Source organism: Monodon monoceros, unplaced genomic scaffold, assembly GCF_005190385.1.
Source record: "Monodon monoceros isolate NGI ecotype Baffin Bay Population unplaced genomic scaffold, NGI_Narwhal_1 Super_Scaffold_15, whole genome shotgun sequence".
NCBI lineage: Eukaryota > Metazoa > Chordata > Mammalia > Artiodactyla > Monodontidae > Monodon > Monodon monoceros.
In genome coordinates this window covers 56,182,968-56,206,567 of record NW_021703771.1, presented here as the reverse complement: position 1 = coordinate 56,206,567, position 23,600 = coordinate 56,182,968, and the positions used below count along the sequence as shown (strand labels likewise).

General features: G+C 35.3%; 1 protein-coding gene across 1 annotated transcript in view; it reads right to left on the bottom strand.

Moving 5' to 3' along the window:
- Window positions 1-23,600, bottom strand: part of LAMA2 (laminin subunit alpha 2) — a 448,946-nt gene that overhangs the window by 50,170 nt on the left and 375,176 nt on the right. The window contains exons 44-50 of the mRNA XM_029224020.1: window positions 21,102-21,256; window positions 14,380-14,523; window positions 13,244-13,377; window positions 11,242-11,401; window positions 8,142-8,266; window positions 3,694-3,856; window positions 2,871-3,015 (exon numbers count right to left, since the gene is read on the bottom strand). Of these exons, the coding sequence (XP_029079853.1) occupies window positions 2,871-3,015; window positions 3,694-3,856; window positions 8,142-8,266; window positions 11,242-11,401; window positions 13,244-13,377; window positions 14,380-14,523; window positions 21,102-21,256 (1,026 nt within the window). The remainder of the gene's footprint in view (window positions 1-2,870; window positions 3,016-3,693; window positions 3,857-8,141; window positions 8,267-11,241; window positions 11,402-13,243; window positions 13,378-14,379; window positions 14,524-21,101; window positions 21,257-23,600) is intronic.

Here is a 23,600-nt window from a genome sequence, read left to right as displayed (position 1 = left end):
CATAATTTCACATAAATGTACTTTTTTGTCTGCCTTCTTTTACTCAGAAAAATTATTTTGTTATTAATCCATTTTGTATGCAAATTAATCGTTCATTTTTTTTAACCACTAAATACTATTCCATTGTGTGCATGTACAACAATTTGTATATCCATTCACCTGCTGATGGATATTTACTTTTTGTTTTTTTGAGTATCACAAATAAAGGTGCTATGAACCTTCTGGTACAAGTCTCTGTATGGATATATGCTTTCACATATCTTAGGTGAATACTTAGGAGTGGAATGGTTGTTTCATATGACAGGTCTATATTAAACTTCTGAAGAAAGTGCCAACCTGTTTTCCAATGTGGCTGTTCCAATTTACATCCTCATCAGCAGTGTATAAGAATTCCACTTACTTGACATCCTTGCCAGGCCTGGGTATGTCCAGTCTTTTTAATTTTAGACATTCTAGTAACCGTATAGTGGTATCACATGTGGATTCATTTTGCAATTCCTTACTGTCAAGTCCCACTGCAACTCTTATTTCAAGCCATCATTCATCTGTCTGAACTACTATTGTACTTAATTGGTCACCCTGCTTCCAGTTTAATCTGAAAATTTCCATTTTTCATTTCTCCTTTCTCTGATTATTTCCTTATAGCTCCCTTTGTGGGCTCTTCCTTTTCTATACTGCTTCAATATTGCTGTTTGCTCAAGGGCTTTGGATCACCTTATTCTAGATATGACTGTTTTGTTTTCCTCATCTCTATTAAGGTACAATGATTTAAAACATGAGGATGCTTTGTAGCTATCCATCTCTGCCCCACAACTCTGCTAATCCCCAGATACGCATAACTAATTGCCTGACAATTACACAGCTTCCCTAGGTTGCTAAGGATACTAAGAGTACCTTTAATACAGCACATCCAAAATAGAACTCAGCATCTTTTCTAAAAAACTATGCTGCGTTCTTCCTGTATCCAATAGCTTGGTAAATGGCACTGACACATTCTTTGTTATTTTAAGAAAAAAAAAAAGGAATCATTTTTGATCTCCTTTTTAAAAAAATCTTACTCTCTGCATTGAGTATATCATAAAGCTCCTCAATTTTAAAATGCTTAATATCTTTCAACTCCATTCTTTCCTATCCATTCTCATGGTTCCCTTCTCCTTGCTCCTCCCCTCGTTTTCCTGCAGACTGCAGGAGCATCTGAAATTGTCACCATCTACCCTCCAGGTTGCTGCTAAAGAAACTTTACTAAAACACAAATCTGATGGTGTCACATTCTTGATTAAAACTCTTAGTAGTTCCCTATTGATTTCAGGAAGAGTTGAAACTCATTAGTTTAGCTCATAAGGCCCTTTATAAACTGACTCTGTATTCTCTCCAGCTTCATCTGATAATTTTCTGCCAACATTCATCCTGTTAGCCTATGGATTGACTTGTAGTTTCTAAAGCATTTCCCAAAGTGTGTTCAGCCAAATGCTACTATGGCATGGAAGGATTCTGGTGGTCAAAGAAGTTTGGGAAGTGTTGGATCAAACAAAGTTAAACATTCTTCTTAACTACTGTACCGAGCCTCTAACACACAAATGTAACTTACTCGGGAACAATGTATACAGACAACAGTATTCCAATTTATTTTATGAGGGCAAAACCAGTTTTTGTCCAAACTGAGGAGTTTCTCCAGGGTTTCCTGTTCCAAGGAAAAGCAGTTGGAACAAGATGTATGATGATGTATTATGCTCACTGAGCCCTTGAGGCTTTCATACAATGTTCACCTCTCTGAATTGTCCAAAGGTGCTTTTCACCCAGAGTACTCCTCAGCCCCTGCTCATGCCTCAGGGCGCTCCCTTGGGGGCTGACCTCTGGGTTTGACTTTGACGTTTCTCTCTTCTGAGATTCCTAGCCTGCTATGCAGATCTCTACATGGCAATTAGATTTCTACTCTCTAACTGTTGACCGACTTGTCCATCTCCCCCATTAGACTGCAAGTTCCATAAAGACAAGGGCTTATAGACTTCACTTAGTTCTTGCAGAGTATTTACTTGGCTCTTGGCAGATATTTGTTAAGTGCCGGAATGAAAGATGGTGCAAAGTTACACCTAAATTTTCATGAAATGTCACACTGGCATGTTCAAAATGAATTAAGTCTAATTATATAAACAGAAGAATCTAAGTTTCATTTGCAGATATTGGTAATGTCATAGTACATAGAATTAGCGGAATTATACTAAGATAAAAATAGCAGTCCGCAAAGACCTAATAGGCTTGGATTTCTGTCTTGGTTGTGAGATCTTATGTATATATGTCTGGGACCACATATAAGTTGGAGTCTACACTTTCCTTTCTGTAAACCAGAACAAAATACCTGCTCCATGAGCAAATGAAATAATGTTTGTGAAAGTGTTTTGAAAATGTCCTGGAATCATAAAAATGTTACATTATTATTATTAACTTGCACACATACAAATTTTTGGCATTTTCAAAAAATAAAGAACTGGTAGCTGTGCTCTATCACCTCTACAAATTCTACCTGTGGGCCACTCTAAAGGAAACATCTTGGCAAAACGGGAAGAAAAGGAAAGCACACAAGATTTTCAAATCTACTACAGGATATAATTTTACAAGTTGTAAGACAGTTTTATGCTTTCAAATTAAACTCTCAGTTTCAAAAGAAAATGACAGAGAACCATTTGGCTCTTCAATCAGTCATGTCTAACCCAAACCACCTATAAGCTAAGCCAAAGAAATGACTGTATCAATTTTTCACAGAATTTGTGAGTACCTAAAATAACAGACAGGGTCTTCCTCATGATTAGGTACGTGGGAGCTTTGGATAGCATGATTAAGGCTCTGAGTGCATTATTACTATAGAAACTCACCTTGTTTTTGAGTTCTTGACAAGGTGAATGATTTCCATTTCCCATCATTATGGTTTTGATTGCTGACAACGGAAGCCATTCCTGAACCCAGATCATAGCTGACTTTTATGTGTCCATCAGTGAGCTCTACACTCATGAAATCTTTCTATTAATAGAGTATAAACACACAAGTGATTAGATACACAGAGAAATATATGAGTATTCATTTTCTTTGTGGAGTTTATAATAGGGCTTTATGGCTAAATTACTGACTGTGTTGATCTGTAATTGAAATCCATTTTTGGATACAGAATTGGTGTTACTATTTTGTGAATGTTTGTGGGTGTGATATTATGGTGCAAATGGTCACAACGAAATTACTAGGATGTGTCCTTTTATGACAGGAGTAAAATTGGGTTCCTTTGAAAACATATTAAGCAAACTAAAGAGTACATTTCCTGAAAGAATTTACTAAGAAATATTGACCTGGAAAAAATAATGAGGCTATTTAGAACCACCTTTTGACTTAGGTCTCTAGAAGAAGACTAAGGAATAGTTTTTCTGCTGCATGTTTCCATACCGGGGGAATCTTTACTGGGTGCTTCTCTTAAAGGATTATATGGGAGTTATACTGAAAATAAATAAAAATTAAATTGTATCTGTAATTAAAGTTACTGATGGAAATATATAAACACTATGCACCACTCTTGGGTATTACACAGCCATCCCAGACTCCTTTGAACAATAACTGATAATTCAACAAAACTGATAACTGCATTGGAACCTTACAGAAAAGAAGCAAACATATTTTCAGTCATGAAAGATCAGCTGTGCAAATCTTTACCAGGTCTCGTGTGGCAAGGTACATCAGGAGAGCATTTGAAGAAAATGTCCTGAACTTGAACATGACAGTAGAGATGTTGGGGTACCAACGAATGGGGCGGCTGACTAATGCATAGCCTTCTCCATCAAACTGAATAGTCCCCTCACTATCTTCTACCTGCGGACTGAAGAGAGACATTTCACATGAATCAGACGATGTCTACTTGGTCCATCAGTATTCAATACATCACACTGTCTTCTGAGACTGGACTGTAGGCTGTTGTAGGGCAGGAACCATCCCAGATATATCCTCCATCCTTCCCCTTCTCTCCAGCTCTACTGCCACCATTAGACCAAGTAACCACCATCTCTCACCTGACTTCATTAGGTGTTCAATAACTAGGTCATTGATGTTTTAACTACTTTTGCTGAAGTGCTTGGTGGCTAGTTATATTAGTGTTTAAGTGTATTTTAGTGGTGTGAACTAGTGGGATTTTGGGATGGGCTGAGAATGCATTATTACATTTCCCAAATACATAACATAATAGGGAGTAGGGGTTGGCTGAAGAGTGAAGGTGGTTGAAAGGTACTAACTTAAATATGTAAGAAAAAAAAAGCCATACCAGGATATAGGCTTCTATTCTCTGAACTCTTGCTATGCAGTAGGATTTTCTGGGACAGATTAGATTCAGATAATGAAGGGTTCCTCTAACTATGTGTGTTTGTTGATCTGTCTTCTTCACCAGGATGTAAGCTCTATGAAACCAAGTAGAGATTATGGGCCAGGCTCCATGCCAGGCACAAACTCAGCATCTAGTGTGGTACTTGGCTAATAGCAGAATCTGGTAGATATTTGTGGAATGAAAGGGATATTAGTAAAGCAAATTGCCTCGCAGAGAATACATGTTCAATCAATATTGGTTGAATAATTAATGAATAACTAAGATAAGTCTTGTAAATATAACATTTAAAAAGATTTTTTTCAAATGAAAAGTTACCATCTATCTATCTTATCTAATTGATGTTAACAGAGTAAGTTTTGATGGTGGAGATATTTTTAAACTTTAAATATCTGTGTATTAGCTTATATTTGAACGTGTGAAATTGGAGTGTTGTATTAACTTGAGAAGAGAGGAGATATGAGAAATATTATAGTAATCTCATAAAATAACAAGAGGTTAGAATAGTATTTGCATGCGATCTTGGCTAATGAGAAAAATAATAGGGTATAAACATTAATGGCCTTGAGGAGGAGGAACTGTTACCCATTTTAGACAAGTTGGCTTTCTCTCTGTTTCTGGAAAAGGAGAAATAAAACTCTGAAGACAAAAGGAAGGGAAGAGTCTTAACTATGCGTTTCACAGTCAGGTTTTTGTAAATTTAAGATATATCTAAATAGGTATAAGATCAGATGATGTCATATATTTTTTTTTCCTAATGTACCCTTAAAAGATGCTTTTTCAATATTCATGAAACATGTTCACTGAAAGGTTGAGGGACTAAATCAGCCTATTAACAATATAATTTATGTGAATAAATCAGCTGAATAATTTTGGCCTTCCTTCATCATTATAACAAATCCATTAAAATCTAGAGCACCACATTTGAGATAAGAAAATGTAATGTACCATCTACTAAGGAGAAGTTCCATGAGGTTCTCAAATCCTAGGATTTTGCATTATATACTGCCATGCTACCAGTGACAATAGGGTGCGAGAGTCACCACTGACACTTTCCCAAGTGCTTTGGCCCAGTGCATTGTTACTCACAAATTGAAGAGAAAAACACACAAAACTTCATATATAATGTCAGGAGAGGCACTGGAATAAAAAATATATATATCACATTTTATTTTCCTTGTACGGAAACCCTGGGATATTTGTATCCTGGTGTTCTCATGCCCTTAATCTATTAATTTCCTCAACACACAATCGAAAAAATAGCAGAGTAGATGGCAGGTACCCTGGAGTCTGACGTGGAATTTCAGAAGTCACTTTAACACCTCAGGTTTCAGTGTCTCCACTCTGAGACGAAAGGGTTAGATCTACTCCAACCCTATTAGAGCTTCTACTCAAGCAGCAGGCAAATCTTCGAGCAAGAGTTTTGTACAAGAATAGCAAAACATATAGATGAAAATCAGCCTACTTCATTTAATTCATTAGCTAAAACCGGTAAATCTGGCTTCAAATTGTTGACTTTGAGGTGGGGGAAAAATGAATCTTTCCAGGTATAGACTCAATATTTCAACATCTAACATTATGCTAGAGTTTTCCTATTCATTTTCAATACATTTACCAGGAAGAGTGACAATTCTTTTCTAATTAATAAATGCTAAGCTTCTTAACTTGCCTTTTGTTTCTCTTTTGAACCTGGATTTCTGGTCAAGTTAGTAAAGATTAATTATGCTATTTGGAACAGCCATGCTCTTCCATGTAAAGCTTGTTAACCATAGAACTAGATGAATATTGAAGTTTAGTATATTAATATTTCATCATTGTTTCAGTGTTCAGCTAAATACATTTTACTAGTAGCAATTTTTTCCCTATTTTTTAAGAAAAATAAGATACACTTTTTTTATAGCCCTGACAGATATTCCTTTCTAAAACATTACAAAAATTATATCCTTTCTACTGACTACTGAATAAGTGCAAATTTCTAAAACTCACATTCCAAGATCTTCTACAAAAATGTTCCTAGTCTATGTCTTGTAGCCTTGTTCTATTTCATCTGCCCCATTTTACCATTTCTGCTCTAAAAGTGCAACCATTAATTTTATGTTAAAATGTGTTATATATTCTCCTGAAAAGAAAACAAACACCAGGAGTTCTAAAATATTTTTCCTAAAATTACCAAGGCTTATGGAAAAATAGGGCTAGGGCAAGCCACTCAAAACTTATGTGCCTTTGTAATCAGAGCACTCACAAAAACAGTAACATTCTTGATCAAAATATTAGTATAATTCAAAAAGGTATATTAGGAATTTTTTAAATAAGGAGTTATTTCAGTAAATGTAGAACTTTAGCCTATTATAATTATATTAATTCATATAATACTTTATATAATGAAGGCCTAAGCTCTTTGCAGAATTGATAATTAGTGATGCTACAGTCTTAACACATAATATGCACTGCTGAAAGGACATTTAAATACTTTAGACGTTTGTTTGATAATAAGCTTTGGAAAATCCTACTTAGAAATTTACCAAAGAAATGTTTACGGAAAAGTTGGTGTTGATTTGTGAGTACCAGAATATTAATGTAGAGCTCATTGTCCTTGTATTGAAATAATTTTACAGACAACATTCTATATTAGATTTTATTGAAGATTATTAACGAAACCACTTTAAACTATGAATGGATCAGGCTTTCAAACTGTCCTCAATGCCATACGGAAAAGTCCATGATGACAAAAAAAAAGTAGAAAGATGAAAGTTAAAACTTTTGGAGAGGGAATATTTTTGGGCTACTTTCTTCTATAAAACTCTAGAGATGTTGAGAAGAAAATGTGAAGTATACTCTGCTACATTAATGGAGAATTTAGGTCCTAACAATGTACATGTTCCCTTTATACTGGAAATAAAAAATATAAACTCCTTAGCACCTAATGATGTTAGAGTTACTATGTATATATATTAAGCTTCCAGGTATTTAATTTAAATTTTATAGCTTTAACTAAGTATAATTAAAATTGTTGTAGGCTCAGATGATCAGTGGGCTTTAAGTTTTTTATGCAGAGAAATCCTCTATTTCTTCTTAATTGTTTTACATCCTCTATTCAGGTTTATATAAGAATATTTATATATGCTTTATATGGTTTTTAAATATTTTTGAATTCCAACATTCTAACCTCTATCTTATAATTAGTGATGTTTATTATGAAACTTTCTCCTGGTTTATCTTGACCCCTGCTTCTTAAGCAGAATCTTCAAGTCCCATGGGTTTCCACTTGAAAAGCACATACATGATGCTATGTGTCATCTGAAAAATCCTGTAGGAGATAAAACCTGCAGTATCGTTCTATATTTTGTTGTAAACACAAGCAGAGTGAATCCAGGCTCTGAGAGGCCTGAAGCTTAATCAGTTTAGGGAGACCTTTCCTTAAGTAAAAATAAATGATGACTACAGAATAGCCACAGACACGCAACACCTCCTGAACATGAAGGTAAGCTGGAGTGGAAGGAGATAGTAGTCTTAACTGATTGAGGCTAAAATGTCTTACCTTTGCAAATTTTACAAAAACACATGACCATGTCAAAGTACTAGGATACTTCCCAAGTCCTTGGAAAGTACCTGCACAAGTGAGGGAGGGGACTTAAAGTTTCTTAGCTTCCTGGTAAATCCACCTCTGAACACAATCACTTCAAACTTGTTGTATATCATCTACATGATAACAGAACACTGCACAATAAAATTAAAGCTTTTGTGATCCACAAGCCTGATAGACCTTGGAAGAGTCCTCCTCTCCACTAACCTGACGGTACATCCTTTGCAGTCACCTTCTATTTCTCGGAAATTCCACAACCCTATAGGTTTGCTGTCAAAGTATGCTTCTCCCATACAGCCAGTGAATGTAACCACACGTACAGCATCAGCCTTCTGAAGAGAGAAACATATTTGTTAGAATTTCACAAAAAAATTAAGAGTACCCATGAGAGTTATTATATGAGCAGCAGAATCTGGAGTAGTTATTATCTACTCTTTGTGAAAGTCTTGGTTGTGTACGTATCCATCTTTTAACCATATAATATCCTCATGGATCCTGGTTATTCTGTGCTTTACCAGTTTATCACCATCAGTAAATAAACACTCCAAGCTTCCGACCTTAGGTAAACTGCTTATTCTGAGATTCTATTTTTTTTATTGGTCTGTAACATGAGATTATTAGGAGAATTAACTAAGAGAATTTATTTATGGTACCACATTCAGTGCCTGGCACAGAGAAGGTGTTTAATAAAAGTAAGTGTTTCTATCCACTAAGGAGATTTACGAGAAAGGGTACATACTGACTACATAAAGGCGAAAAAAGCTTGCATATTGATTACCCTATGATACTGCTGTCCCCAATTTTTCATTTCCTTTTACACCCAAGTAGGTTTCTAGGGCAGGAGAATGAAGGGACAGAGTAAATTTATAAGAGAAGGGTCCCTGTTGTTGTTGTTTGCAGGCATACACAGCACAGAGCCCGACATCGAATAGGGGCACAATAAATATTTGTTGAATGACAACTCTGGTGTCATTCTCACAGGGAAAGGTCTTTTATACATTTTTATTTTATATTGGAGCATAGTTGATTAACAATGTTGTGTTAGTTTCAGGCGTACGGCAAAGTGATTCAGTTATACATATACATTTATCCCTTTTCAAATTTTTTCCCATTTAGGTTATTACAGAATATTGAGCAGCATTCCCTGTGCTACATAGTAGGTCCTTGTTGGTTATCTATTTTAAATATAGCAGTGTGTACATGTCAGTTCTGGGTATTTAGCAGTCAAGAAGGAGGGGAATGATCCGATCCACTTTAGAGAACCTTGCTGTAATTTGAACAACTATTCCTTTTAGCGTCAATATATTACAATTCTACAACTTTAGAAGCACTTTGCCAAGGCGAATCCACATTTATCTGAATAACCTGGAAGGAAAAAGTGAATTGATATGTTTGGATTTTAGAAAAAATAGAAGATAGTCACTGAGTAGTTAAACATTTATAGTTATAATTTTAGGTTAAATTCATCAACACATATATCTTCCTACCATTATGATCAAGTGGGGCACTGCCATGGAGAAGGAATGTTGTCAGACACTGACAAATACAAGTCAGGAACAGTCCTTGGAATTCTCTGTCATCTGTGGAAGCTTCTCTTAATTTTCCAGAGGTTGATTATCCTACTTGTGAATTGTACTTGCTTTTTGCTTTTCCTTTTTGCATCATAAAAACTATACTTGGGATATTTTCCTGCTCCTTTGAATTTTCACTAGCATGTTGATTTAATTACTTGTTTTCAGTTTTTTGGTTTATATTCTGGTATGGCAGAAGCCTTGAAACTCTAGGCCAAAATGATGAAGATTTTCTGTAGATTTCATTTGCTTGTGTTTTTTTTCCCCCTCAGACTGGCATAAATAAGTTTCTTTATGTCTAGTGACATCTGAATAATAAGAAGAATTATTTAAGGTGCAATTTAAGGTGTGACTACCATATCTTAGGCATGTAATCTCGCTATTCATTGAGGTAGTAAAGGGTGGTGATTAACAGTAGAGATTCTTGTGCCTGGTAACGAGTGTTCAAGTCCCAGTTCCACCACTGATGGCTATGTGATCTTCGGTGAATCATTTAACTTCTCTCTTACTTAGGGTCCTTAACTATAAAATGAGGAGGATATTATCTACATTTTGGGGTTGTTATGAAAACTGTTAATTCATGTAAATTACTTAGAACATTACTTAGCAAATAGTAAGGGTTATATAAATGTTATAGAAGTTTATTATTGTATCCTACAATATGCAAGCAAGGTAGATACTTTTATCTCCCTTTCTAGTTAAGGAAACTGAAGCCCAAGAGGTTAAGTGACTTGCCTAAGGTCATATTTTAGTAAGTGATAGAGCAGGGAATTCAACCTGGATTTAATTTCAAAATTCATGTTGTTTTTGTATTACTTGGTGCTATCCCTATATTTATCTTTCTGAGGAGGAAAGAAAGTTGGCAGTATGACTATATATTACGATGTACCATATATATTTATATGCAGCTCTAAGAAATGAGGATGATTTTAGTGTGTAGCTGTGGAATCCATTCCAATACTTTAGAGTCACATCTCATACACAAAGCAAATAAAACAACCTCACTCTATATGAAGGTTAAGTTCTCATGAATTTGGGGTCACCCTGGCTTTTCACATTTTCTGACTAATCTCATCCCAGGATGATTCTGCCAGACCCAGGATTACGCATTGTACTTGCTTGTGCTCTTACATCTCACCCACAGGTCGTTTTCCCACACCTAACTCCATTTAATCAACACGAGCTTCTTTAAAATGCAGGCACTTTGCAATCTGAAATGCATAAGGACCTGTCACAAAGCAATTATGAATATTAAGTGCATTACTCGATAAGAATGAGAAGAGCAACTTGAAAACTTTAAAAATCGGATCATGATCTGAAGGCTTATGGCTCCTGTGATATTTCCCAAGGTATTCATAAATCTTTTAATTAGATGTGAGTTTGAACTTTATAGCACTTTATATCAATAAATCATAAATTGATTCAGAAAATGAGGTATCTTTAGAAAACACTTTGCTCTTGAGGCAACTAAAATATCAAAAACTTGATGCCACAGATGAGGGCAAAACAACAACTGTTTAAGTAAATACACATAGGTTTAAAAAGACTTTGCTTCCAGATTGGATATTCAAGGAAGAAAATTCTTACTCAAAATATATTCATGTTTTCATAAAAACAAATTAAGTAAAAAGTGGTCAAGTTTTTGCAGTGCTTTATCATGTCTTTGCCCAAAGTCATCATGCCAGGAATTGTCTGCAGAGATTAAATAAACAGAATGGGGAAGAACAACACATTACCTTCAATTTCCCAGTCAAGCCACCAACAAACAGCATTGCGTTTGCGTCCACATCTAGAATAGTGTACCCTGGAGGTGACGCTGAATGGTATGTACTGGGCATAATGCTGGCTTTGGGTCCATCCAGAGCTCTCACGGAAATTGTTCCGTTTCTCCCAGTTCTTCCAGGGTACGTGTTGAAATGAAATGAAAGAAAATACAGAAAATGAAGTAGGTATCACATTTCTGGTCACTTCAGATTTAAAAGATATAAAATGTAGAGATTTGTTTTGGAATATTTAAGAGAGAGCTGGGTGTTTAGCTTCAAACATTCCAGATTCATTAAGCTGAAAATCAAAACCCAGAATCTGCTCTGTGCTATACGTTTACCATCAGATTCAACCAGGACCTCTGAGCAATCTACCCTGATTCTGAATGTGTCCAGTGATAGATAGGAAATGACACAGCAACAATTAGCTGATGGAATTGCTGTTGGTTAAATGGAAAGTCTTTTTCCTCTTGCTTTACAAAACAATATGCTATTTACCTACATGGACTGTTTAAACAAGTTTATATTACTTCACTCAGTTTAATTTAATTCAGCAAGTGAACCCCAAATAAGCCACCCTTCTGCATTATAAGCTGCATAATTTCTCCTAAAATCCCTGATTATCTTGGATCCAAATTTGCTGAAGTAGTCTTCCTGGAATCATGCATCATTTATTGTTTGGCACACCACCTTAATGTGTACACTATAAAATCCAGGCTACAGAGTTGTGTATACAAATTGTACAGAAGAACTTCACATTTAGATTCAATTAATAGACTTTTGGAAGCTATTATTATTGTATTTCATTTTCTTTTTTTAAATGATTGGTTCCCATGAGTTATTAAACATGAAAATCTGATCTTTCTCCGGAGACAAGCAGTCATAACAAAACTTTGTCATATTTCTCTCCCTACTGTCTCATTTTGGTAATCTTTTTATCTTTGAGGGTACAGTATTAACTGAAATATGTAGAAACAATAGAATGAATTTATAAATAAGGTTCTTCTTTAAGAGAATACATCTTTTCTAATAGAACTGTACTTTGCAAATATAAGTATTCTTAAGCCCAATAAAGTACTTAATCCCTCCCCCACCATCACACATGTAAGCATTTTATCTGTTGCTCTCTCCTCTCCCTCACACACACACACATGCTTTTATTTAAGATATTAAAAAGGAATTGAAGATATTTCTTTTCATTAAGTTTCTTTTAAACTTTTAATTGTGAAAAAATTAAACATATACACACATAGAATGAAACTCTATGTATCTATCACCTAGATTCAACAATCACCAGATCTTCAAGTCTTCTTTACCCATCTCTGATCAACTTCCCTTGGCCTTTAACAAAACCTCTTGACTGTTAGCTGCTTTGTGTTTAGTAGGTAGTTGGGAATTAGAAAAAGAAGAGGAGAAAATGAAGAGGAAGTATTTAGGACAAGAATGGATTCTACAAGTAATCTGTACACTGTTAGAAGTTAATTAAATTAAAGCATCAAGGATAGAATTAATCAATTTCCTATTCCTTCCCACAAGTAGTGTGGACCTGACATATTTTATATTCATGCCAGCATTTAGATACTGCACCCGCCTGTAGCCAAGACTGCTGTGTAGACTAGAAGAGGCGCTTTGCACCAAAGACAGATACCAACGGCACCTCTTATGCTCTGGATTGTACTGAATAAGGGCAACAGAAAACAACTTAACCTCAAAGTTTCTACAGGACAACCAGATGAGGAGGCCAAAAAGGACTGGTCATTCTGTTCAATACCTTGAAGATCTGTCAATTCCTAACACGTTCTACAAAGGTACCATTCACACACACTTATACATGTATATAATATATAACATTCGTATACATGTGTGTGCGTACCTACATAGCTACCTTCTTGAAACAGAAATAAAAATTTTCTTATAAACTAGGAAACTACTTCAAAATTCTGTCAATGATCTTAATCTCTATTGAGTTAGTTACCTTGATGCCTCAATACGGTACCAATATGAGTCATCAATAGTCAAATCTGGATACTCGACACGTCCAACTCCGGATCCAACATCCCAGAGGAAGCTTACTTTGCCTTTACGCATTTCTATAGCCAGAAAGTCAATCTAGTGCAGAGAAACACAAAAACAATAGATATCAGATATAAGGCACCCTGAAAGAGGAAGCCAGCCGAGTCTTTTCAACAGGTGCCATTTTCAGATATATGAAATAATTAGAAGCCTCACAATAAAGATTCCCAAATAATATGATCTATTATTTCTATGATTAAATAATACTTTATTATTGTATCTTTATAATACAATGTCCATACACATGTTCATAGTGCTGAGGCAAATGTGTTAATTCAACCAATTCTAATTAGGTCTAACATTGAGACAAATGTCTTTTCTTACACTGATACTTGTGGTAGAGATAAACGCAAATATTTGGGTTCAGAATTCATTGTTTTCACCATGGGCACTGACGTTTTTGAGGGGCCAGGTATGCTTTTTCACCCAAGGTGATCCAAAATTTCTCACTGATTTCCAAGTATTGATTTATGTGATAAGTGGTCTGTTGAAAAGTCTTATTCATTTTGGAAGGTCTCCATGTGTATAAAGTCAAATGGGTCAAATGAAAGGAATTAGAAGTTTGAGGTGAGCTCTTTTAGATACAATTTCTGTTATTTCAGTTTGAGTCATTAATTCAACATGAATCAGAAGAGTTTTCATTGGTAAGAAATAGTACACAATTTTCAGTTTCATTTCACATGAAAGTTCATTGTAATTTCTTAGAGAAAAATGTTTAAAAAGCCTCATTCCTATTAATCTTTCTTCTTAAATAGCTGGATCTGAAAAAATAATTCAAAAATAAATGCTGGTATACTCACAAATGAAAGCAGATATGCCTAAACACTGTAAAAAGTTTTCATTTTATTTGCCTTCTAACTTAATTTGACACTTCAGAACTTGGTGAGGTAAGATTCTGAGGTTTTCGAATCTGAAAGGCTACCTTATTCAATTTTGGGACCATTATATTAGACTCTATACATGTCCCACACTACCAGGATTAACCTCTGACTATACACATACACAGTAGGCCAAAGAAAGGCTGAATGTTAGACTTACAAATTTGGCACTTCCAAGATAAAAAAGGAGGTTGTCCGCGACAGCTGTCTTTACGTTGACAATGATATTATTGTAGCTTCCTTTCTTGATTTCTGGCTTGTATGTTCGAATGCAGTCACCTCCCGAAGACACAGATACTTTGATCTTTAAGAAAAACGAGGTACAAAGAACCAAGACTAAATCTCTCAGAAAGTTTGAAGTAGCTCCCAATCACAAAGCCATCATCATCTCTTCTTTGAAGTTATTTTTCCATCAGCAAATGGTATCATTAAATGCCCATATGCAGACCCCATTATACTCATTAATGAGGGCACAGAAGAGCACCCTTCCACCAGTATTTTGACAATGAGCTGTTCACAGTCTCATGGCTTGTTAGCACGCCACTACTTTTTGAAGCAGGCAACTAACAAATTCTTGCCTTCATAACTTACTCCTTTATGAATAGGGGAACATTCTCAAGAGGTGATTTTATATGAAGCTAATGGTATAGATCTTCATTCAGGTTGTTTAATGAAATTTTACAATTCAAATTTCAGTGATTTTGGTATCACTTAAAGTAGGAAACCATTTTTCTTTTAGTTTTTGAGAGGAGATTACCTACCCTGCCATGTTCTTACAGTTGAAAGAGGCCGACTAGATTTTGTTCCAGATGTTCTAATAAGAAGAATAATCATTCTACTCAGAACATACATTTCAGAATAAATTATACCTTTTTGTTAAGTCACCAGGAAAAGGAACAGAAACAATTTCCAGTGGCTATCATTACTAATGTATTTAACAGCTCCTTTTTCTTTTGACTAGTACTTTAAAAATTACTATAAATTGCTAAGATAGAAATTCCTATGTGACTAGAGCTGACACTGTTTGTACCAATTTGTACTTACATTTAGGGAGCCTTTCTTCAATCACAAATAACACTAGTTGATTATTCCATTTAATTTTCTTTGGTTCATGTGTACTATCAAAAAGGTACTTTCAGGACAGCAACGTTGTTGTTTGGACTCAGAGAGATTCTGTTACTTTGTTAGTGATAGTGTTCAAAGCAGGAGGCGGAGACACATACAAAACTTCTGTCACTGATTCAAATTCCTGGCTTCAGGCTTCAGGAAGCCTCTTGGCCCTCACTAGGGGTGAATTTCCATTTTCTCATCACTTATAGCACTTTGCACACTTTGGAGAAAGCCAACGGCTATTATTGTTACCTCCATAAAAGGGCTGTGCAAACTCCAAACAAGATAGCCTAGGACACCAAACCCATCTCCATCTTATGGTGAGACAAGGAGGTGTCTTGAAGAGTCTAATGAGAGAGTAGGTGTTAGGCAGCACCAGCACCCCTCTCCAAGGGTGGTACAGACTACACAGAGGACGTGCTGGATTCAAAATTGGTTGGATTCAAAAGAGAAAGCTAAGGAGAGATTTTTGGTTCTGACAAATATGTAAATTCATCTATGTTTGAGAACTCCCGGGGATATAGCAGATCTGTTGAATCTCCTGCGGATCCTGTGTAAGTCATATACTTGTACTGTTTCCTCGCCTAATCTGCTATCCAAATTGCATTTCCAAGCAAAGAAAACAGTGTGCTGGAAAGAAACAGGGGCTCACCCTAATGGAGTTCTGTGTGGGGCTGGGGCTGGAATAATCTAGGACGACTGCTGCTTAGACTGCTCTCCCTGTCCTTTCCTTCCGTCTAAGGGTGGGACCCAGACTGCCAACTGAGGAACACAGTACTGGTCACCAGAGTGTTTGCTCTCTGTCCTGGAGAGTTAGTCTTCCTGCCTGTGTGCTTTTCAGTTAAGAAGGTAGCTCTTTGTTCCACAAAGATAAGATAGGATTTCCCTTCTACATAAAATGCTAAGAGTAGATGAATCAAAATGACTTGCAAAAGAACACAGATCAAGTCCAGAAGGCTTGACAACAGATTTTTATCAAGGATTTTTTTCCCCTAGTCTTAATGAATTTTATTAGAAGGAATAATCTCAAAATAGAACTGATAATGGTTAAAATGTCACACTGAACAATTTGTTAGAGATTTTAAAAATGATCAAACTGCCTTAATAAAATTTATTTATTTATTTTTAACAGGAGAAATAAAAAATGACTTGCAGAGAAACAGAACCGGGAAAGGTATAACTCATTTTTGTTATTTGTGATTAAAGTAGCCATCATATGTTATTTTGGTTATTTCTTTTGTTATTACAAATAACTCGTATGTGTTATAAAGAACACAATGTAGTAATACTCCTCGGTTACTGTTTAGAGAAGAAGTGACTGAATATGGGTGGGATGCATGACTGATCAGGATGTTTCTGCCCTTGCTTGGGTATACCTGGTAAAAATGGTAGGGGATTCCATGACTGGAGTGTTGAAAGCGGGGTTCTCAAAGCGTTGTAGACAGAGCACCAGTACTGAAGCCTAATTCAACTGATGAGACTCCACTGGAGGACTGAAAGTCTGAGTAGCCATTTTAGAACTAAGGGTGTTTAACATCTCTAGGAGTTAAAATTACTCTGCCTTATGGCATACTTTACATATCAAAAATATATGGATCTCTGAACAACATGGCATTGTTATACCCAATACGCCAGGAATTAATCTTGTAAAGTAACCTATTGCTCAACTCTTAACACATTTTTGTAAAAACACTCTGGATTTTCTGTTCTCTGGCTTACAGTTTTGAATATATCCTCAGTATCTGAGATATTCAGGCGGCCCAAACTATCTGTAACCAGTCAATAGCTACTAATCTCTCTGTTTAAATACCTTGTGTTTTGTTTTCCAATTATGTTGTTTTATATACCTTAAGACAAGTAAATCAAAGGACAATAATTATAAATTTCTCTAGAAGAAACCTCTGACATACAATCCTCTCGTAAGAGGGGAGAGATTTCTGAAATACAAACATCCTCTTAAGATATTTGTTGCTATCAATTATTGTTATTTCTTTTTTGTGTGTGAATTTTTGAATTTTATTTTACTTTTTTATACAGCAGGCTCTTATTAGTTATCCATTATATACATATTAGTGTATATATGTCAATCCCAATCTCCCAATTCATCACACCACCACCCCCGCCACTAATTATTGTTATTTCTAATGTGAACCCTTAGTAAGACCTCTAAACAAAAATCATTAAGAAGTAGGTCTCTCTGAGGCATTTCTCATACAACATTATTTACCAATTCGTCATCATGAACTCAAACATTATTGAGGATCTCATTATTATATCTATTGAATTTTCACTGCATTTTTTCATCCGGTTAACTAGGTCATTCATTTAAAAAGAGTATCAGCCACTCAATTTCAGAGTCAACAAACAAGGGGCAATCTACTTTAAAATAAATGTCTTTAATTTCTTGGTCATATTGAATATGTGTTAGGGCCACATCCAGACACTCATGCCAGATTACAAATATATTTCTAAAACCGGGAAAATGTAATCTTCAGTTAGTACAAAACCCATTTGAAAAAAACGTTGGCTGCTTACAAATTTATAACATCTTACAAAAAACAAAGAACTTTGTTGTAACTTCCATTTCTAAAGGTAGTTACAAATTTCCTTAAAAGGCACAGGCAATGATTGTTTTTTCAAGCATGACTTTTATACCTTTCTTTCATTTTGTATTTTGAGACAGGTTTTATATATTTACATGCCAGAATTTTATCTTTCTTTCCAGGGGGGTGGGGGTGGGAAGAGGAAGCATTTATAACTGATGAATATATAGGCATATATTTGGATTTCTTTACAATGAAGAAATAATGAAAATGTACAGATTTCCCTGCTTGGTAACTAAGTCAGAAAATGTGGCTAAGTGTGGGATTCACAACAGAACGGTTACTATTACTGCTTCTTCAAACTTAACATGGCAAAATACAGGAGGGATACATCAATCTCTTTCTTTCTCTTACCACTGCCACTGCTACAGTTGGGTCTCTTATTAAATTTGCTTCCTTCTTTCTAGTTTCTCTCATCTATCCCACAGACTACTTCTGGATTCATATTCAAAAATCACCGTTCTGATTATATTGCATTTCATGTTCAAGAACTTTCAGCTTCTCCTCACCAATGAGGTTTATCTCAGGTACAATTGTGGCTAAAAGAAACTGTTTAACTTACCATTCAACTTACCTGAGAACACCTGGCCTCCGTTGAATTTTCTAGTTTAATGTTCACTCTAACAATAGTCTTGGCGAATTAGACTGTTCTGTCATGAAATGACCCTGAAACCTCCTTTTCTCACTGCCTTGGCTGAAGTCATTCCCTCTCCTCAGAATGTTCTCCTTCTTCACCTTCTCATCCCATGTCCAGCACTATCCCATTTCAGAGCCTGGCTCATCCTTCCTTTCAGGAAATCTTCCCGCCCTGACTAGAGATGATCTTTCCTTTCAGAAACTTAATAGCACTTCCTAGCGCTCATGGAATGTAGCACAATATTCTGTATTACCTTAGAGTTATTTGTGTACATATCTTATTTCTTCCATGGCGTTGTAAACTGTTCGAGTGGAAGAACATGCCCCACAGCATGTAACCTTGTGCACGGGAGATGCTTTCTCTGCATTGGTTAAATCTTAAATAAAAATCCAAACCTTGGAGTAACATCTGATTTCTTTTCACCTTGTGCTTCACATATACAATGCTCACCTGTCATCCTTACTGCCTGCAAGGTTCTCATATTGTAGTTCAATGTGTGTCTTCTCAACCCTATCTGCTTCTTTTACTCTGAGTTTATGTACTTCATCTTCACTAATCTTTCTGTCATTTTCTAGGTTTCTCTTCAATTAGTCATGAATTCCTTTTCAAGGTTCACCCTGAATTTATTGTCTTGACCTGGTTTAAAGATATCAGGTATGTATAAGGAGGGAGAAGAATATACTGTCACTTGGGCATCATATTCTTGGCCACTTACTAAAAAAATAAGTTTATGGATTAAGAAAGGTTATTTCTGGTCATTTTGGCTTCACAGCTTGTTTAAAAATAGAACTTTTTAGAACTACCATATGATCCAGCAATTCCACTCCTGGGTATATATCCGAAGAAAATGAAAACATTAATTTGAAAAGATACATGCACCCCAGTGTTCAGAGCAGCATTATTTACAATAGCCAAGATTTGGAAGCAACCTACGTGTAAAGAAGATGTCGTATATATATTCCATGGATTATTACTCAGCCATAAAAACAAATGAAATTCTGCCATTTGCAACAACGTGGATGGACCTAGAGAATATTATGCTTACTGAAATCAGACAGAAAAAGACAAATACTCCATGTTATCACTTATATGTGGAATCTAAAAACTAAAACGAATGAATGTATATCACAGAAACAGACTCACAGATATAAAAAACAAACTAATGGTTACCAGTGGGGAGAAGAAAGGGGAAGGGGCAAGATAGGGGTATGGGATTAAGAGATATAAACTACTATGCATAAAATAAATAAGCTACAAGGATATATTATACAGCCCAGGGAAATATAGCCATTATTTGTAATAACTTTAAATGGAGTATAGTCTGTAAAAATATTGAATCACAATGTTGTACACCTGAAACTAATACAATACTGCCAAGCAGCTATATGTCAATAAAAATAGATAATTAAATAAAATTTTAAAATGGAATTTTTAAAATTGAAGTACAGTTGATTTACAATGTTTATTAGCTTCTGATGTACAGCAAAGTGATTCAGTTATATACGTGTATATATATATATATATATACACATATATATATTCTTTTTTAGATCCTTTTCCATAATAGGTTATTACAAGATATTGAATATAGTTCCCTGTGGTATATAGTAGGATCCTGTTGTTTATCTATAATACATAAAATCATGTATATCTGTTAATCCCAAGGTCCTAATTTATTTCCCCTTTCCCCTTTGGTAACCATTAAGTTTGTTTTCTATGCTTGTGAGTCTGTTTCTGTTTTGTAAATAAGTTCATTTGTATCAAAAAATGGAATTTTTGAGATGGAAGGCTTGGGTATCTAAAAAGATTTCAGTTTAAGCCTGATAACATGAAAACTGTTATTTTTTTTCATTCTATTTCTATAAAGATCATAAGATGACTTCACAAGGTTAAAGTTTCATATTGGCATTTACAGTTCTGTCCTGGTTCATTAAGATGCAACCTTCTAGAAAGTTTTGCCTCTATCCTTATAGTCTTCTAACTGGGTTAATAAAGAGAAAAATTTTGAGACAAGTGAAGTATTTCCTATTCTTGCTCCAAAAATTGTAGAAATTGTAAGCAAAATAATTTTTGGTTGCTTGTACTCAGACAAAAGAATATATAGAAAATAATAGTTCCTCTATGCTATTATTCCTTCTAACCTTGTCCGTTCATTCCTTCTACAGCCTCACTGGTTGGCCTGTTTTGCTTTCATTAAGAGCAAGGCTCTCTCATCCATGCCTTTTTAGTACACAAAAACCAGGCTTTCATTCTTACAGTTTGTATTAACTCTATTCAAACAATAATAAAATATATCAGAACTTTCATTTCTAAAATAGTAAGTAGTGATTACTCTTCTCAAGAAATGTCTTTTGAAATTTACGGGAAAAATATCTAATCTTCCATTCCCCACCTCACCTGCAAATAGCTTCAAATTAAAGGAAAAGAACCAGAGATCATTCAACAGGATACACTGAAGGAAGGTATTCCTTCTGGGAATAACACCAAAAAATCACAATCATTTACTGATAACTGAAAGCAGAAAGAGCTTACAGAATTGGCCTGCTTCCGGGCTTGGTTTATCAGTTCTTTTATCTCAGAGATGTTTTTCTTCAGGTTATCCTCAAGTTCCTTGATGGGTTTGAGTTTATCTATCAGTCGATCAGCTTCTTGTTCTAGATTTTTTACAGTGGAATCTGCATCTGCAACTGCATAGAACAAGATTAGCGCATACCATGCACTCACACGCATGCACACACACACACAGACACGCATGCACATGCATGCACACACAGACACACATACACAGAAATGAAAACAGCAGTATGCTTAAGTAAATAATGGAAAATATTTCATCTCATCCACACGACAAAAGCAAGGCCATGACAGTTGAAGCAGTTTGTGATGGCAAATGGAAATATTTTAGCTGGGACTCAAGCAGACCAGAGGAGGAGATGTTAGAAAAAGAAGGCCAACACTTTGGTTTTGTGATTAAGGTGAAAATTTGCATTGAAGATTGAGAATATGATGAACTAATTCAATGCTTAATTTCTAGCTTCAGCCCCAAAGCTAACCTTTATAGCATAGAACTTTAGTCATAGAATCAAGGAATTGGAGAAGCCTCTTTAAAGTCACCTAGTCTGTCCAAGCCAGAACTGTATTTAAATCAGGGTTCTCACACAAAATTGGTTTTCCTTCTTTTTCTCACTGTCTTTCTTTGTACATCTTAACGAGAAAAGCTATAAAAATGTCTTCTGAAAAACATCTCAATGTTGAACAATCCTTCGACTGAAGGCCTATATTATACTTTAATTAAATCTTTCATGCTGCAGTTCATTTTCATTTTGAAGAATACTTGATTCTCCTGCTCTTTACATTAGGTTGAACCACATTAAACTGTCACTTTTGTAGTTAAAATTTAAAGAAGGTTGAATATTGACAATTTTAAAAGGGGTTTAACCCTAAAATAATTGCAGGTTATCACTGATCCTTAGACTTCCAGCTTGTGCTTTTCATAGGAGGGCAAATGACACATGGAAAATCAATTATTCTGTCCCTAGGATGCTGGCAGTCTTATCCAAACCATGTCATTAATAATCTGATCAAGTGTGTATTGTTCTGTTTTCTGTCATTGCGACCCTGATGAAAAAGAGAAACTGCTTAAGGTCCAAGGCTTTTGGCCCTGATGAACTATGAACGATCTGGGAATTAATCCTTAGGAATGAATCAGATATGCTAGAAAGGAAGTAAGTTATTTTAAAACTCGGTTTTGAAGTAAGTATTTTGAACTCATGCTCATAAATGTGAGTTATATAGTTAGTGATGTTTAAAAATAACTTGGTCTATTATTTTATTTTATTTTTATAAATTTATTTATTTTATTTATTTATTTTTTGCTGCACTGGGTCTTCATTGCTGGGCGCAGGCTTTCTCTAGTTGCAGCAAGCAGGAGCTACCCTTTGTTGCAGTGTGTGAGCTTCTCATTGTGGTGGATCCTCTTGCTGCAGAGCACGGGCTCTAGGTGTGTGGGCTTCAGTAGTTGTGGTGCAGGGGTCTAGTTGCTCCGCAGCATGTGGGATCCTCCTGGACCAGGGCTCGAACCCGTGTCCCCTGCATTGGCAGGCAGATTCTTAACTACTGCGCCACCAGGGAAGGCCCATGGTCTATTATTAACTTCAACTAATAGAGTTGCTAGATCAAGAGCTGACTCTTCTGAAATGCAGGTTATTGAGGTCAAAGCTCTTGTTACATAACTGTATAGGTATTCAACATAAAGACAGTTACCCCTCCGTTTTTACACTTTAAATAAACCATTTATCCATTTTCTCCCTTCCTTTAATATTGCCCAATATTACTCTGATATTCTAAAAGTTATTCTAGAAGTGAGAAAAAGTGATTTAGGTTTAGATTCATGAGAATGAAAAAAGGGCTATGCAGGGACTACTTAGACAAGTAATGGATCCTTTTCTTCTAAAGCTCCCAGAAGCTTTTATCAAATGTTTCAAAATGGAACCTGGAGGTCCCCCCATCCCCTACTTTTTTTTTCCCCTCTATCTTCTGTAGCAGTTGAAGTCATATGGAAATTATCTTCTTGAGGTTTTAAAAATAAATAACCTGTGATATTGAGTCTGATGCTCTCTTGTGCAGTAGTTTTTGAAAACTTCTCACTTTCTTCCATAATTATTTGTGTGAATTTTAAAATCATTGCTGAAGACAGATTTTAATAACAGTGTTTTACTAGAGAATTATCTATCTCTTTTAGGCTTTACAATTTATTAGCCTAGAGTTTTGCTAAGTCTTCTCTTACCTGCTAAATTTCTTCCCTTATCTTGTTATATCTCCTTCAGAACTTTGCCTATTTGTGCTTTATTTTTCTTTATTAAGCCTGTCAGGCCTCTAAAATTTTTTATCTTTACATTCCTAAAGATATACCACTTGAATTTATCACATCTATTATTTTCTGTCTTCTAATTCATTAACTCTTTTTTATCTTCTTTCTTTTAGTTAATTTTATTTTGTCTGACTTATAGAGTTGATTGCCTAAATTGTTTA